The following is a 15,705-nucleotide window of genomic DNA, read 5'->3' as shown; positions in this document are numbered from 1 at the left end:
GGCGCTCTCCTATCACCCCGTGGAGGAACGAGGACGGCTCGTTCGCCACCACCATTGCGAGTTAGACGTCTTGTCATGTCTAATAAACTCTTTACTTTTGGCCAACTGTCTGCGTCTCCCTTAGCAGTGTCAGGGCTTCAGAGCCAGGTCGTGACATCTTCCATGTCTGGTTCCACGCCTCAAGGGAACCAGTAGTGCAACAAAGCTGACTCCTGCCTGTAGAACTCTATGGTCACTACTCCTCGTGCTGATGTCATAGTGATGTCATCAGGGTTACACAAACTTCGACCATTTTTTTGTTTCAAATCCGTCTCCAGTGTAAGAGCAATACTTGGAGTCCCCCTTTCAGTTGAAGTATGGGTGTATATATTATACTATGATTTAACTTTTGCGGTACTTTCTGGTGGAGATATTATAAACCAGGATCAGAAATTTCTAATACATCATCCTTTTGTGCTTTGGTGGAGAGAGAGAATATCTTATCATCCTAATCTCTCCTCTTCCTCCTCTGTCTCTCTCTCTCCTTCATCGGTCACACAATAACTCATCCGGTGACGTTAAAAAAAAAAAAAAACAGCGCCGGAGCTCTCCGGCGATGGCCGCACATCCTCCGTCTCTCCGCAGAGCATCGCCATTTCTGCACGATGTAATCACAAGTGGAGCTGTTGAGGAGAGAGCACTAATCGGAATAAAGCTACTTGCACGCTTTCAGACTTCTGCAGGAGACTAATAAAACGTCCCACAATCACAAACAACATCTGGTACTGAACCCATGAAAACAACCCCCGGCATGGAACACGGATACACACCCAGTCAGTATCAGGGTCAGAGTTATTGCTCTGCAAACTGAGCATTGAGAGCATGGACCTGACTCCCCCTCTTCTCTCTCCTCTCCCTCCCTCCTTTCCTTTCCAGCTAGTCGTCTCTCCCAAACAGTCGCTGGGCCTCGTAAACCTCTGCACACATCAGCCTCCCAGTTAGAGGTGAGCATCTGAGACCGGGGACCCTTTCGCTCTTTGTTTGATGGGCCAAATACATATTTGAGTGGAGAACAGCTCTCTGAAGACACGTTTTACTGTGCCCAATAACAACAGAGTCCTCCGGTCTCTAGAAAATGAAATGTTACGGCACTGGGACTTGTAGGGGAAACAGAAGCTTAAAGTAAACATGGCCGTGCTCTCTCTGGCATCACCTGCCCCTGCAAACACGTACCGATCGCAGGAGGAGATTGTGTGTGTCTGTGATGCAGGCAGCACGTCCAGCTGGTTTACCAAACATTACAAACATTTAGCGGGTGCCACAGATTGGGTCTTCTCTCGTTTCCTCTCCCTCCCCCTTTCCCTCTTTTTTTCTTCCCACAGTGATGAGCCTTGGCTCCTGAGACAGGGTAGCCAGGGAAACTAGGCCACGGACTGACCCCCTGAGACTGAGGAGCCCAAAACAGAGCTCAGCTCAGCTCTGAGAAGCTCCTGTTACACTTCAACTGTTCTCGGCCTGGATACCACTCCACAAGCCCATGATACAGATGGACTGATTACTGAACCAGTCTGTGGAAGCAGCAGCTGTGCATTAAGAGTCCAGGTTGCATTAAATGCATAGCCCTGTAGATATCCTCAACAGCAGAGCATTCATTCATTGTCTCTTAGCACTGAAGATACTCACATTAACATGAGAAGCACAATTATTATTGTTTTCAATGTGTGTGTTTTAAGGAATAGAGAGTGAGAACATTGACACCATTCTTCATGTGTTACTATATCTCCTACGACTCAGAGCATTAATATCTATGTATGGATCTAGAGGACTAATGTCTACCAGAGCAGAGAATAAAGTCTCTCTCTCTCTCTGTGTGTGTTATCACAGCTTCTCCTCTCTTTGTTCACATTAGTGCATTTTATGTTAGTGCATGTGAGTGCATGTTGGTGCATGTGAGTGCATGTTATGTTAGTACATGTGAATGCATGTTGGTCCATGTGAGTGCATCTTATGTTAGTGCATGTTAGTACATGCTAGTGCATGTTGGTGCATGTGAGTGCATGTTATGTTAGTACATGTGAATGCATGTGAGTGCATGTTATGTTCGAGTATGTTAGTGCATGTGAGTGCTATTAAGTGCATGTGAGTGCTTTTAAGTGCATGTTAGTGCATGTTATGTTAGTGCATGTGAGTGCATGTGAGTTTAAAGACCGTGGTTATTTCTTACAAGGGCTGTAGAGAAGTTAGTGTGTAATCAAATATACACAACGTAACTGTCACACAGCAAACCTGGGGGCAGGGGGAAGTACTCCAGTACAGGAGAACTGGTGGGTTTAACAGCTCCAGGCAAACTGTAATTAAGCTGCCATGTGGAGTCTGCTGCGTGCTCTGTTTTTGATGGGTACTTGAAGACGACAGAGTACATGCACAATACCCGGAGGGGGGGGGCCTCATTCCTGCCCCGGGGCTCCGTACAGTCAGGTTTCAACAGTGTCAGAGTTTCAGGTATCACTTTCACTGGGGGCACCCCTATGTTAAAATGTCAACTGTGTTTAGGTGGTCTCATCCACTGTGCTGTTTGGATCATTCTGTCTAAAAGTCAGCAGGTCTGATGGAGCCCTGCGAATTCCTCCTTCCAAAGGACAATGAGTGTGCTAATTGTGTCCACATATCGTTGGGCCCAAGGGGTCTGCAGGACTGTAATTGCTTACGAGCAAGTCATTTATTATGACTTGTTTATGATCTCAAAATAGGACCTGAAGTGGGGCCAAGGAGTGCAGAGCCCCAACACAAGACTCACACTCATAACAAGCGTAGTATTGATGAAGAGGGCCACAGGAGGGAAGGATCAGCAAGGTACTAATAATCACTGAAGCCTGTCAGAAAATGTGGAGACTACCAAGTGACATACATGACAAAATGATTGATGATGATGATTTATCAGAAAAGGGTTATCAGATGGAGTTTGAGGCCTGTCAAAGCTCCACAACGGTGACTATAAATGACCCTCGTGGTGAGATACTTCTGTCAACTGCTGCTTCCAAGGTCAAGAACAAACTTACAATCTACATTTTTAAGTAAACGTGGACAACATTTTAACGTGTACAACTCCATCTGCTGATGAAGCTCATGTGATATGATGAAAAAGCTCCAGAACAACTAAATGGAACTCGTGGTGAGAATATTTTTGTCAACTGGTTACCAGATCATTCCGGGGCTTCATGTGCACATGTTCTCATGCTGCTCTTGATTTTAGACATTCATGGAAAGACAAACAGAAGCCTGGACAAGTGTGAAAACTGTCCACTTTCACACATGTTGTCAAGCACGGACAGGTAGCGGTGATCATCACTGAACTGATGAAGATGATAGAATAGACCTGGATTGATTGTTGTTATCTGAACCCATGACATGTTAGAATATACAATAATTATTCTCCTTAATAAATGAAACGTTCCGCTGGGATTCAAAGAATCCCTGTGAGGCTGAAGCTCTGTGTGGATCTAGCTGTGGAAGTTTTGTTTCAACCTTACAGCTCCATGAATAATACAGGTTAGATACTTTGCCCATACATAAGTGCCACATACTGAATATTGACCCCCAACATCACAGGTGTGTCTGGAGAGTGTTGAACATTCATTACCAGGTTATAACTTGATGTTGAGTCACCTGTGTGTCAGTAGCTTCCCAGTCATGACAGCTCACCTGTGATGATGAACTGTGTCAGCTAGTAACTATTTATAAGCAGGTATCCTGCTGAACAACACCTTAACTTAGCGTGGTTCCTCACACAGCAGCTAGGTCCATGGAGTGGACTAAACGCAGCCGTGTGCGGTGCCACGCTGAGACCGGGGAGCAGGCCACAGAGACCCGTCTGAATGGGACACGGTGGGGGGAATAATGGGACATGGGTGAGGATGAGGCGGGCAACTCACGTAGTGTTTAGACGGATTGCGCCTCTTCTCCACGTCCACGACTTTCACGTCCAGCACCGTCCGGAACTGCATCTTGACCCTGCAAAGGCTATGCATAGAAGCGACAGACAGGCGGCTGCTGCGGCTCCGGATAAGCTACCTCGTATCACGGGAGAGAGATCCCAACATTCATTGCTGTCTCGTGCCAACTATCCGGCGGTCGTTGAGATATCAGCTCGCGCTTCCTTCGCACCGTCAATATGATTAGAAACTGCTGAACTGAAGCGTCCCGGTGGAATCCACACAGCCGAATATCCGAGCAGGGAGCGATGTTCACGGCGGGCGGCGCGCGGAAGGACGGCGGTCACCTTAAAACAGAAAAAAACTAAGTGAAGCGACTTTCCTTTGTGTCTGCCGCGGTGCCTACAGAAGGGACAGCCGCATACCTGGAGCGTACAGGAGGGCTGTCTGAGCGCGAGGGGAGCCGGCGAAGCCCAGCGTTTCAGCAGGCGCAGTGAATTTTGGGGGAACGGAGTGGGATGGGCTTCGCGCGCACGTCCTCGGGGCTACTTGAATAAAGCACTCGTGAGAGAAAAAAACCATTAGTCTCTGCCTCCCTCTACGAGAAATGAGCGTCTGTAAGCAGCCGAGGGACGGTGTATCAGTGTCATGTCACTCATCCCCCTCGGGGCCCCGCAACTTTTCCTCCCCGCTTATAATGAGACCATGAAATACGGTTACATGTATGCGGGCCTGACTGCAACACAAGCTGTGTATTATTACTTTAAAGGGGCAGCTCTCCTCCAGGATCTGAGTCACGAGCAGCTTTCTGGCCGGAGACACGAGCGGCTGGAGATATGGATACAGATGTTTTAAAGCCGACCAATCAGCAGCCGCCTGCTCTACATGAGAGAGCCAATTAACGACCGAACACTGCCCCCCTGTGCACCAGAACGAGAGCGCGTGAAAGGGCCTGATTAGAGGCTGCACTTCTTCCTGGTGGCTGTTTTATTTACTTGATGAAATGACACAGCTAAGCTGCATTGAGACCCTTATCATGTTGTCAGAGCAGTACTAAAAACAGACCAGTCACCTTTTAAGATGGCACACTACAGGTGAATACGGTAGTAGACTCCACCATGAAACCTCCCCAGATTACTACATGAAGTTTCAGAATATGTATGTTTAAATATGCAAATTATTTTATTTATATATATATATATATATATATATATATATAAAGCCCAGTTCTTCTTTCCATGTCTTCTTTTCAGAGAGGAAACTGTCTGGACAGCAAGTGGATTTAAAGACTTGAAACATCTTTCAGAACAGCTGGTAAAACACCAGAGTTGTGCATCACATGTAGATAATGTCATCAAGTTATGATAACTGGGAACAACGAACATATCCTCTCATCTTGACGGTGCGTACAGACGTGGCATTGAACAATACCACCGGCAGAATTATAACCTGTAGAAAGTGCATCATTGTCTTGCGTGGACGTGGCGAGTCTTCCGGCTGGGTAAACTCCTGGCCTTTTCAGATGCATATTTGAGACTCCAGACTAAGAGACCATTATGATTTTAAGGACACTTCAGCCATTATTCCAAACTAACTTTTGGATTGCATGTACAACGTTTACAAGGATGAGTTGCTCAACAGATGACGAATCGGTTTCGTTGCTGGGCCATGAGTCGGCTGTTGGATGTGGAGAGATCTTTAACACGTCCTATGTGTTGGTATGGTAAGATATGTCATTGGCATATTTGCATTAAGTCAACAACATTTATTGTATGAATGTTTTTAATATTCTCACTCTGCATAAAAGTATGTGTGTTAAAAACAACAGTTCGAAAAAACATATTGACTTGCAAATGAATGGCATAAAAGAAACACCACCGGTGTGTAGAGGCCTTCATTTCCCCCCAGAGGCCTCTTCAGCAGGTTAATGAAGCCATGCATGAGCCCGGGTCTGTTATGCATTTCCTATTAATTGAAACATGTCTTCTATCATAACAGTGAAGTGCACAGTGGTCCTGAAAGCTTCCCTGATGTCTGTCATTATGCAGTCATAATTTCAAATTCACAATAGATGAACAGAGGAATAAAAAAAAGACATGATTTACTTCCAACCTATGGACGCTCACATTTTGGAGCAATAAGCCATAGTGCATATAGTATCTACAGTAATACTACAGTATTACTAATACTAATCTACCCAGTAATACTACAGTAATACTGTGCTCCAGCTAAAACGCAGTGTAATGGTCGTCGCTGGTGCTGATGATGTCGCTGTTGCACTCCAGGGATTTGAGGACCAGCTCCAGCGTGGCTTTGCTCACGTTGAGGCTGTGGCGCTGCCTGACTGCAGACAGGATGTGCAGGATGTGGCAACCCTTCTCTGCATCTACGGGCACAGCAGGAAGCAACGGTCAGCACGCAGGGATATGGCCATGGAAAGCAAGGCTTCACCACACTTATGGAGTTTCGTTTTTCAATAGGTCTCCAAGTTATTCAGCATTTTTATTGGATATATTTCTTACAAAAATCTCACAGAATGGCAAGAAATCCATTTTTGACATGCAGTAGGTGTGATTGTACAAATCTGACAAGCAGATAAACAGCTTCAATTCTACATTTCCTTCAACTGAATGATAATCACCGCTCTACTCAACACACTGCCACAAAGGAGATTGTCATCGAGTCAAACTAAAAATACGGAAGGTCAATGTTGATCAACAGCTTGAGACTTAAAGGGAAAATGTGCCGCCTTTGTCCTGGACGTCCAACCAGTGTTGATGGTAAATGTAGACTCCAGTGCTGCTGTATAGACCCAGAAAGCCAGACTAGTGGATTCAACTCGTCCACCATCACTAGTCTGCACCACAAATACTAGTCGAGACATGATTATTATTTCATTAATGTAGCCACACACACATAACATATTGACATTATTTGCACTGAAATTGTTACGTCCTCGTCAAACGTTGGCTCATAACAACGAGCGTCCGCTGTGAAAAGACTAAAACAACACATATTGGGCTGTTTGCCTCGCATTCAGCGAGGAGGAGAGTGGGACTAGATGGCACCTTGTCAAACAAGCGCAGTTTGGCAGAATTTTTGATTAGCTAGAAGATGTATAGAATGCTCTACGTGGGCTGTGTCACAACAAATTGGCATTTAACCACTCGACCGGAACAAAGCCTAACCACATTCAGCGGCATGTGGACGTCGACCTGCAAAGAGAGCCGGCTGCTGGAGCTAACCCAGCCTGCAGACGCTGTGATCCACCTCGGTCTGGAACTACAACTCAGCTCATCACGGAAATAACTGCTCAAGGATATATATATATATATATATATATATATATATATATATATATATATATATATACTGCGGGCAGGAGAACTCAGCCTTCAGGGTCAATAAAACACACTCAGGAATTTATTGCTTCAATTGACTACATTTACCATCAACACTGATTGGACATCCACATACATGCTGGCGACTTTTCCCTTTAATCAAGAGCCAACATAGGAAGTGTACTTACACTTCTCTCTCTGCGAGTCCTCCCTGATGACGTCTTTGACGGCTATGAGTAGATCTGTGTCATGTGCAGTCACCTGGTGAGGGGCGACAGCATGAATCCTCACGAAGATAACCAACTGAAGTGGGAGGAGTGTATTGGAGACTTCTCTGCTGTTTCTTACCTGATAGACTTCATCCTGGGATTTGACCTTGCGGTACACAACACCCTCGTCCTGTAGAATTTGCAGGGCCTCCTTCAGGAGCTGGCGTAGCTGCTGGCATGCGGATGGACCCGCCACAGGCTCCTTCACAGCAAGAGAGAAGCACAATAATACAACAGAGCGGACATTGAGTTACATTTGAAATGACACGAGCATTAACGCTGGTTTACAGTAAATAACACGTAGAGATGGGATATGGCATTAATCAGACGCAGACACTGTGCTATTAGTGTTTTTATTGCCTCTTGTTTCAGTCTTAGATCTTCATCACTTTCTCCTACCTCAGTGTGATGTCTTCTTGTCTAGTTTTAAAGTAAAACCAAAATGTAGAACGACAACTCAAATGAAAGAATACAAATGAGCGTCTATGCTGGGAATGAAATCCTGGCTGTATTTCCTAACTTCACTCATCCCTCTCACGTTAGAAGGACACTTCAAATGCAGTTTGATTTTCACCACACATCTTCAGAGAAGAAAGGATTGTGATATTATTACTGGGGCGTACCTGGTCTGCTGATGCTGTTTGAGGCTGGCTGGAGAAGAGAGGCTGGAGGAGGTCCTGAACATCATAGGGTCTGAACCTGGTCACCGACTTCTGCTTGAAGAACTCCTTGATGATATTCGTTGCCTTGCTGAGGGAACTGATGGCTGAGTCACTGAACAGACAAAGAATCTGGCCTTAATACAATTCATACTACTACTACATGCTTACATGTATGTTTACAGAGAAGTGCTGACAGCTGTGACAGCTTCCTGTCTATGTATATATGGCTAGATGAGAGCCTGTGTTCAGTGTTGGTTCATTTTAAGCTAAGAACAACCAAACGCTGAATAAGCTATTTTTAGGACCAAAATGTTACAATTAACTTTGATGAAGTGAAAACACATATTGAAAAGGGTTAAAGTTCCAAGACGAAAACACAAACAACTCCCAGATCGGACAACGCTGTGGTAGCGACCTGTCAAGGTAGTCCCGCCCCTAAAGCATACTCTGCTTTATGGTCTATCTGACTCTAAATGGACCATAATGTACTAAATGATCTTCATGCTGTATTGAAGAAGACTTGAAACTAGAGATTGAGACCATAAACTCATGTTTACAATGTTTACTGTACCATCTGTGTGCGTGTGTGAGAATGATCAGTTTTGATCCTGATGTGCTTGTATGAATGTGTGTGTGTGTGTGTGTGTGTGTGTGTGTGTGAATGGCTGAATGACCTAGGTAGGGTAAAGACCTTTGAGCGGTCAGGGGACTAGACAGGTGCTATAAAAATACAAGTCCATTTACCATTTGACATGGTTTTCCACTGTTTGAAACTTTGACTAACATTTTCTTAATTGTCATGTTGCGCCTTCTTCTACAACTATTTAACTACACCCAACTGGAGTATTACAGCCACCAACTGTTTATCTTGGTGAACCAACTACTAATATTCAGTGTTGGACGGAAAGGCATTAATAAGTGTTTTCTTTTGCCAATTTTCTGGAAATTGGGTTAAAATGTACAATAACTTGGATGTAAACCTGGCTACAGTGGTAATCCACTGTGATAGTACGTTCAGAGATTAATGTGTGTACCCCGTTGCATTAGGTTGCAGCTGTAGTGGTTTGTCATAGCACTGTCTGTAGAGCTGAGGAACCTCCACCATCCACGCTATCTGGACCGCCATCACTGGGTCGTTCACTTTATCTGAGAACACACACAGATACAGATTCACACGGGACGAATGGGCAGATGATATCGATGGTGGGTACCCTCAAATAAAGAATGTGCTGTGTGTGTGTGCGTGTATGTGTGTGTGTGTGGAAGAGATAAATGTGTAGGCCATTACTAAACAAGACTGCAGTAATAGGATAAAGAATGTCCTTGCTGGGCACTTCAACAGTAGTTTCTTCTGAAAAGTAGTTTCTACTGAACCACTGATTAAGTGCTGGTATTCTGGGACATTGGTGGGACATTGGTGGGTGTAGCTGGAAGGTAAATAAGTGAAAGCGGATGATGTGTTCTGGTATCAAACTGCCACTGTGGCCTGCAGGGGACAGTACTCTGTACTCACAGAAGGTGGAGGCCATGATTTCTCTCTGTTGCCTCGACGTCTTCACCGGTCCTCTGACTCGGAGCAGCTCTCCGATCTCCAGATGGCAGCGGCTCTGCTGGGCCTGCCTCAGCAGAGCCAGTTCAGCGACTAGGTTGAAGCCTCCTTGAGCCCCATCACTGTGTTTTCCTCCTGCTGGAGATGACAAAGGAATATCGGACATCACACAACGGTTTGTGGAAATACATTAATGTATAATAATGAATTTATGAAGCACCTTTGAAAATAGTTGAACTAATCGATAATGATGCTACACTTTTAAGCTGCACTAATAAACAGTTCATGTATTTACATGACACATTCAGCTAGAAGGCATCAATATGGCTGAAGAGTATCTTGCTAACATTGAGATCCATACAAATGCAAACTCACATTTGGTAGGACCCGCCTCCTCTTTCAACAGGTCACTCTTCCAGCAGAGGCAGTTTATTACACCAGTACCATCATCCACTGAGAACAAAAGGAAGGATACTCAAAATGTGTTTTTGCTTGTGATTGGGAAGTGAAAGCCATGCTTGTTTTAGGCCTTTATACAACAGGAGTGTGTGTGTGTGTGTGTGTGTGTGTCACTTGGTGAGATGTCAACAGAAACTGGAGCATTGTCAGAGATGGAGACTTTCTCACTGTTTATCCAGAACATGGAACAATGTCGCTTTTTGCTGACAATGCCACAGTGGGTCCCAAAATAACTCCCAAAGACAGCATTCACAGTCAGGTATCTTTGTTTCACACAGGGACGCAGAGAGATTACCTCCATAGCAGAAGAAGTCTTCTCTTTCTCTCTTGTAAACCACCGTCCCGAGTACATCAACTTTATAGATTGGATGTAAGTTGTAGAAGTAGATACCTAGTAGACAGAAATATTACTCTCAAAGCAAAAATGACTGTCATTGTCAACATCAGGTGTGAGTCAATCACCGAGACAAGTCACACAGGGAGGATGTCAAATGGTCAATGAATTGAAACATTAAACATATACATAATAAAAACGTCTTATGAAGTAGTCAACGAATTTACAAAGTAGGAAATTAGTTGACGTTAGCTAACTTGCTAACGTCGCATTTAGAGTAACGTTAACTGTTTGTAAATAGCTTGGTTGGTTAGTTTACTTAACGTTGCTGTTAGACACAAATACCCCCACGTGTAGCTAATGTTGCTTGTGAAGGTTCAAAATGGAAAGACCAAGGATACAGTCAGTAGATGAAATGTTTCGACACTTAACGCTAGCGTTAGCTGTTACTACCTGGCACCTGTATGGACTCTGTCATCTGCAGGATGTCCCTGACATACAGCCTGGCGAAGGCACAAAAGATCGGGTCCAGTCCCCACAACATCGAGGGGGGCTCTTCCGCTGGATCCATAGTGGCTGGCTGCATTTCATGATGAAAACAGAGGCAGATATTTGACCTCTCCTTTGGCGGCGAAGAAGCTAGCTCCCGTTCCTCTTGAGAGGAACCCAAAACATTGGTCACGTGACGTGTTGTTGAGCTCTGTTAAATGCGTGTTTATTATTTACAGTGGCTCTGTAGCGTTAACACATACGTGCAACATGGTAGAAATGTTTCAGCTGCATACTAGCCTTAAAATATTTAAATAATGTGTTTGAAAGAGTCTTATTGGCATTTTACTGTCCGTACGGAGGGGTCGTTTTCGCAATGGTGTATGGGACATGTAGTTGCAGGGACACAAAGGAACCCGAATGAAGTGTTTATTGGGGAGATGGTGGCAGATTGACGCAGTAACACTACAATGAACAAGTAGTACATGGGTTATTGTTCTTGATGAAAATACGCTACAGTATAGTCGTGGAAGGTTGAAACGCCCCCACCAGTTGCGTTTGGTCTCCCATACAGAGGAGGGCAGCAGAAGACTGACATTAGCCCGCCAAGTGTCAAACACGAGGGGAACGGAGAGAAAGAACCGCAGCGGCGCGCACTCGGGAACGCGCACAGACACTAAATCCGCTAGATTACTAAACCCGTCTCACACCAAGGGAACGATGACCGTTTTCTTTTCCTTTTTTACCGTTTTAGCTCATATTAACGTACGGACCAACTGTAGCCGTGTTTAGCCTGAAGGAAACTGATGAATTATTCAGTGGAATACAACTACTTGGGAGGACCCGTTACTCATCTTTTTTCTTTTGGTTGAGAAAGAGCCCCACAGGATTTTCGGGCCAGTGGGTCGTCAGGAGTTGGAACAACGACGAGCTACTTACTACTTTGCATAAACATAAAGTCTTCTTCAGGCGTGTATCATATGTTAACAGTGAGCTTTAGCTACATTTAGGGGTTAACAATGACCCGAAGAGAAAGAGCTATTCTCTGGACTGGCCCAAACGGTGTCAAAGGCTAGGCTAGGTTTAGATCCGAACTATTATGAAAGCTAACGTGCTGCGTTCTCCAAGCAGGTACTTCTAACTAATGGGACACGCATAGTACTCCAAAGACTTACGCTAAAGTATCTAAAAGTGTCCAAGGAACGCGACACTACTCTGGCTCTTTAAAGTGGAATCCCTTTGTCATTGAAGGACCTAGGATTCAGCATGTCGTTTTTTAATTTCCGTAAAATATTTAAATTAGGAACCGAAAAGAAGAAGAAACAGTATGAACACGTGCGCAGGGATGAGAATCCAGAGGAAATATGGGACATCATCGGTGAATTGGGAGATGGAGCCTTTGGAAAAGTGTTCAAGGTAGGAAATGTCTCCTTCAGAGCTTCTCTTTGTAGTGAGTGGCCTTCCCCCCTATCTCTCCTGTGACCTCTCCGTACCCAGCAGTGCTCTGTCTGAAGCCCCGACACAAGGTACAGCAGGGTCCCCTCAGACAGCACACCTGCACTGGGGCACAGGTGGTGTTAAATAGGACCGCTCAGTCCCTCCAACATACCTGACTCACCCCTCTCCCTATGAAGGTTGTGTACATGTGACATCCAAATATCATCACATCCCCTCATCGAAACTGACTTCTTCTCTACCTGGTCAGCTGAGAATTAACCACCATTTAACATCATATTTGTCATATACATACAGATTAGAAGCCGTGGCTACGCCTTTTTCATATCTACTCTTCAGCTGCTTTTAGAAGCTCCAACAACCCCCTCCTCATCATTTTAAATCGAGCCATTGTTTGGTTTCACCCCAGTGCATTGCTGGAGCCAGAGTGCTTCATTTGCATGAGTGACAGTAAATGTTGTCACACAGCAGGGCTGGACCAGGTCTGATAGCAGGAAGTCTGTGGCTGATCAATGCACTTTGCATGGACTGTTTGGCTCTTTGGTGCCAAATGCTATTTTTGGACACTTTGAAACAGTTGGACTTACCCGAGAGTTTTAAATGGGGTGTTATTTAGTATCATACTTAATTTAAGCCTAATCGTCTTGCACAATGATTTCATCACATGTCAATTTCCCAGCATTCCAACAGGCAGGGCTTACGTGAACTAGACCGACTGTTGAAGAAAGGAGAAAAAGTACCAAAACAGATCCTTCATTGTGGTTCTATGGAAGCAGTTCCTGGTTGTCCAACGGTGACGTTCCGGAGTCAAGTTGAAGGAGATCTATGAATAGTAAACTGCAGAGTTGTGTCTGAGCTGTGTAATGCCCCGCTGCACTGATGATCACTGGGATAGTCCTCGCTGTTGATTCATAGTGAAACACAAGCTGTCTGCTTTAGTACCCATGAGTAGATTATGGGGGGGTGTATGTATTTTTAAATGGCGTGTATGGCTAACACGGGCAGGTCATCAGGAAGTGGCTGCATCCCATATCGCAGCAGTGACTCCTTTGAGCACATCCTGCCTGCAGAGAAGCCAAAACAAACTTTAACAAGACCTGTCTAACTTACTCAGACCTGCAGCAAAGCAGGTGTATTTGATGTCTTTAGATCCTCTCAATGGGTGTGTGCGGTGTTTGTTGCAGGTCTAAAGTCAAGACAACTTTAAGTCCAACATAAACCAAGTTTTCTGAGTCTTCCATTACATTACATGTGTTCATCCTGAACTCGATCAGAGCACAAGAAAAGAAAGACGTAAGACTGACCTGAATAACTGCGCTTTGGCCATACAAATATCGGATAACGTTCTCCTCCTACAGGCTCAAAACAAACAGACGGGAATTCTAGCTGCAGCCAAAGTTATTGACACAAAGACGGAGGAGGAGCTGGAGGACTACATGGTGGAGATCGAAATCCTGGCCTCCTGCGACCACCAAAACATTGTCAAACTGCTCGACGCTTTCTATTTTGAGAGCAAACTGTGGGTGAGTAGAGGGAAGAGCTCTCCGGACCGACAATGTCATCAGTGTCTCCTCTGTATTACCACTCGAGCAGGGGAACATGTGGATTGATTCTGCATCACTGTACTATTTGATTGCTCCCTCCGGGTTGTGAGTGAGGTCAAGTATCAGAGAGACGGTCCAGGCTCATCAGCAGTGATGAACCTGGACCGTTGTGGTGAAGATTCACCAGTCCATCAACGCTCCGACCCTCACCTCAGAGAACGAGATCGCGGGTATACAAGCAGCTGAAATGAGCTTCCCTCATAGCTCAGCCAGAGGGAGCGCGGAGTAGAGACGCTGATCCTTCACGTTAAAGGCTCCGGCTGAGCGGGGTTCAACGTCTGATCGGGGTCCTCATGGTCGCCAACCTTTAGAGGTGTTCCGGGCACGTCCCCTGGGATAGACCCAGAACACACTGGAGGGGTTATATATCTCGTCTGGTCTGGGAAAGTCTCTGGAACATATTGCTGGATGAGAGGGCCGTCTAGAGGCCCTGCTGAGCCTGCTGCCCCACATAAGAGGAGGAGAATAGATGGACTGTACTATTATTGCAAGGCTTTATGAAAGCTCCTTTCTTACTGTCGTTTCTTATCCACATTTGAGGCCAAAGTTCACATGAGCAGCAGAAAGGAGCAGCTTTTAGAGCTGTTAATCATCACACCAGTTTATAATCCAGCTGCTGTTGATTTGAGCTTTTCTTTTAAATGCCTTTGTTCTTCACTTTAGCCCATCTTTATTGTGGTCATCTGTTATCTTTGGAAACTAGTTTGTCTATTCCTTTCAACACAAAGTCTGAGTTTGAGGTGTCCCACCAGGGGCATCAGTGTTGGGCCCTCCTGACTAGTTGTGTAGAAGTAGTGCCCTTTACCTCGGCCTTGGAGCAAACCTGTGTCAGCAGATAGGGATTCTACACTAGACTCATGAGGGAAGTGTTCATGAATACATAAACTGTGTGTGTGTGTGTGGAAGGAACTCAGTGACTGAGATAGATTACAGGCTGGTCCTCTTTCCTGTAGAATAAATCTCTAACCACTCCAGAAGCCAGCACCACATTGCCTCATGTGAGTCAGTACTCAAGCATCTTAGAAGACAGTGGGGTCTTTATACACTCTGTTGATTACCTGAGTATTTCATTTCAGTGCCCGGCCCTTTCCTCCCCATTTTCCTCCCCATTGTCCTCCGAACAATGGCCGTAGCCTGATGGAGGTTGAGTGTTGATTTGTATCTTGGCCTGTGCACCACCTGATCAGAGAGGAGAGAGTGTCCAGGACATTTCCTCCTGGAGATGAAAGGCTTCATTCCACTTAACCCGGGAGGGTGGGGAGGTGGCTCACTTCAGAACTGCATGTGTCATCCGTTGACATTTTGTTTCCAGTTTGAAGTGATGTTGCTAATTTAGGTGAGGTCACATATAGTCTCACATCCTCCTTCTGTGCGCCACATGAATGGATTAGTAAATCTGTGGGTGCACACTTCTCCAAGTGTTTGTGTGTAGGAGAGAGGAAGCCCGGGCCCGTGGTGAGCAACCACTGTGGGGCCATTGTAGAACAGCAGAGCCGCTAACACAACAGCACGCCTACAGAGAAACACTAGAAGTGTGTGTGTGTGTGTGTGTGTGTTGACCAGCCGAGACCGTTCTGAGACTTCAGGCATTGTGTGTCCTGTAAGGGCTTTGTTGTTGTAAGTAGAACAGCC

At 45.3% G+C, this 15,705-nt stretch overlaps 2 protein-coding genes across 6 annotated transcripts in view; one reads left to right on the top strand and one right to left on the bottom strand.

Annotated features, from left to right (window-relative positions):
• Positions 1-15,705, top strand: part of LOC142949414 (STE20-like serine/threonine-protein kinase) — a 254,312-nt gene that overhangs the window by 219,311 nt on the left and 19,296 nt on the right. For 2 of the 4 annotated variants that reach the window (XM_076091041.1, XM_076091043.1), the window contains exons 1-3: positions 9,648-9,907; positions 10,139-12,430; positions 13,828-13,992. In XM_076091041.1, coding sequence (XP_075947156.1) covers positions 12,281-12,430; positions 13,828-13,992 — 315 coding nt within the window. In that variant the 5' untranslated portion in view covers positions 9,648-9,907; positions 10,139-12,280. Of the gene's footprint in view, positions 1-9,647; positions 9,908-10,138; positions 12,431-13,827; positions 13,993-15,705 lie in introns of those variants that run through there. The other 2 variants (XM_076091042.1, XM_076091044.1) reach the window with 2 other exon arrangements.
• On the bottom strand, positions 5,676-11,350 carry stn1 (STN1 subunit of CST complex). Of its 2 annotated transcripts, XM_076091046.1 has the most exons (9): positions 10,979-11,329; positions 10,487-10,582; positions 10,108-10,185; positions 9,697-9,870; positions 9,218-9,329; positions 8,145-8,295; positions 7,601-7,723; positions 7,441-7,513; positions 5,676-6,297 (listed from the first exon to the last, which is right to left on the bottom strand). In XM_076091046.1, the coding sequence occupies exons 1-9, from the start codon at positions 11,109-11,111 to the stop codon at positions 6,140-6,142; spliced, it is 1,098 nt and encodes a 365-aa protein (XP_075947161.1). In that variant the 5' UTR covers positions 11,112-11,329; the 3' UTR covers positions 5,676-6,139. The 2 variants fall into 2 exon arrangements, with proteins under 2 accessions (XP_075947161.1, XP_075947160.1); XM_076091045.1 differs by having other exon boundaries at positions 7,441-7,723; positions 10,979-11,350.

Source organism: Anarhichas minor, unplaced genomic scaffold, assembly GCF_050575085.1.
Source record: "Anarhichas minor isolate MPS153535 unplaced genomic scaffold, ASM5057508v1 ptg000014l, whole genome shotgun sequence".
NCBI lineage: Eukaryota > Metazoa > Chordata > Actinopteri > Perciformes > Anarhichadidae > Anarhichas > Anarhichas minor.
This window is presented reverse-complemented; position numbering and strand designations above follow the sequence as displayed.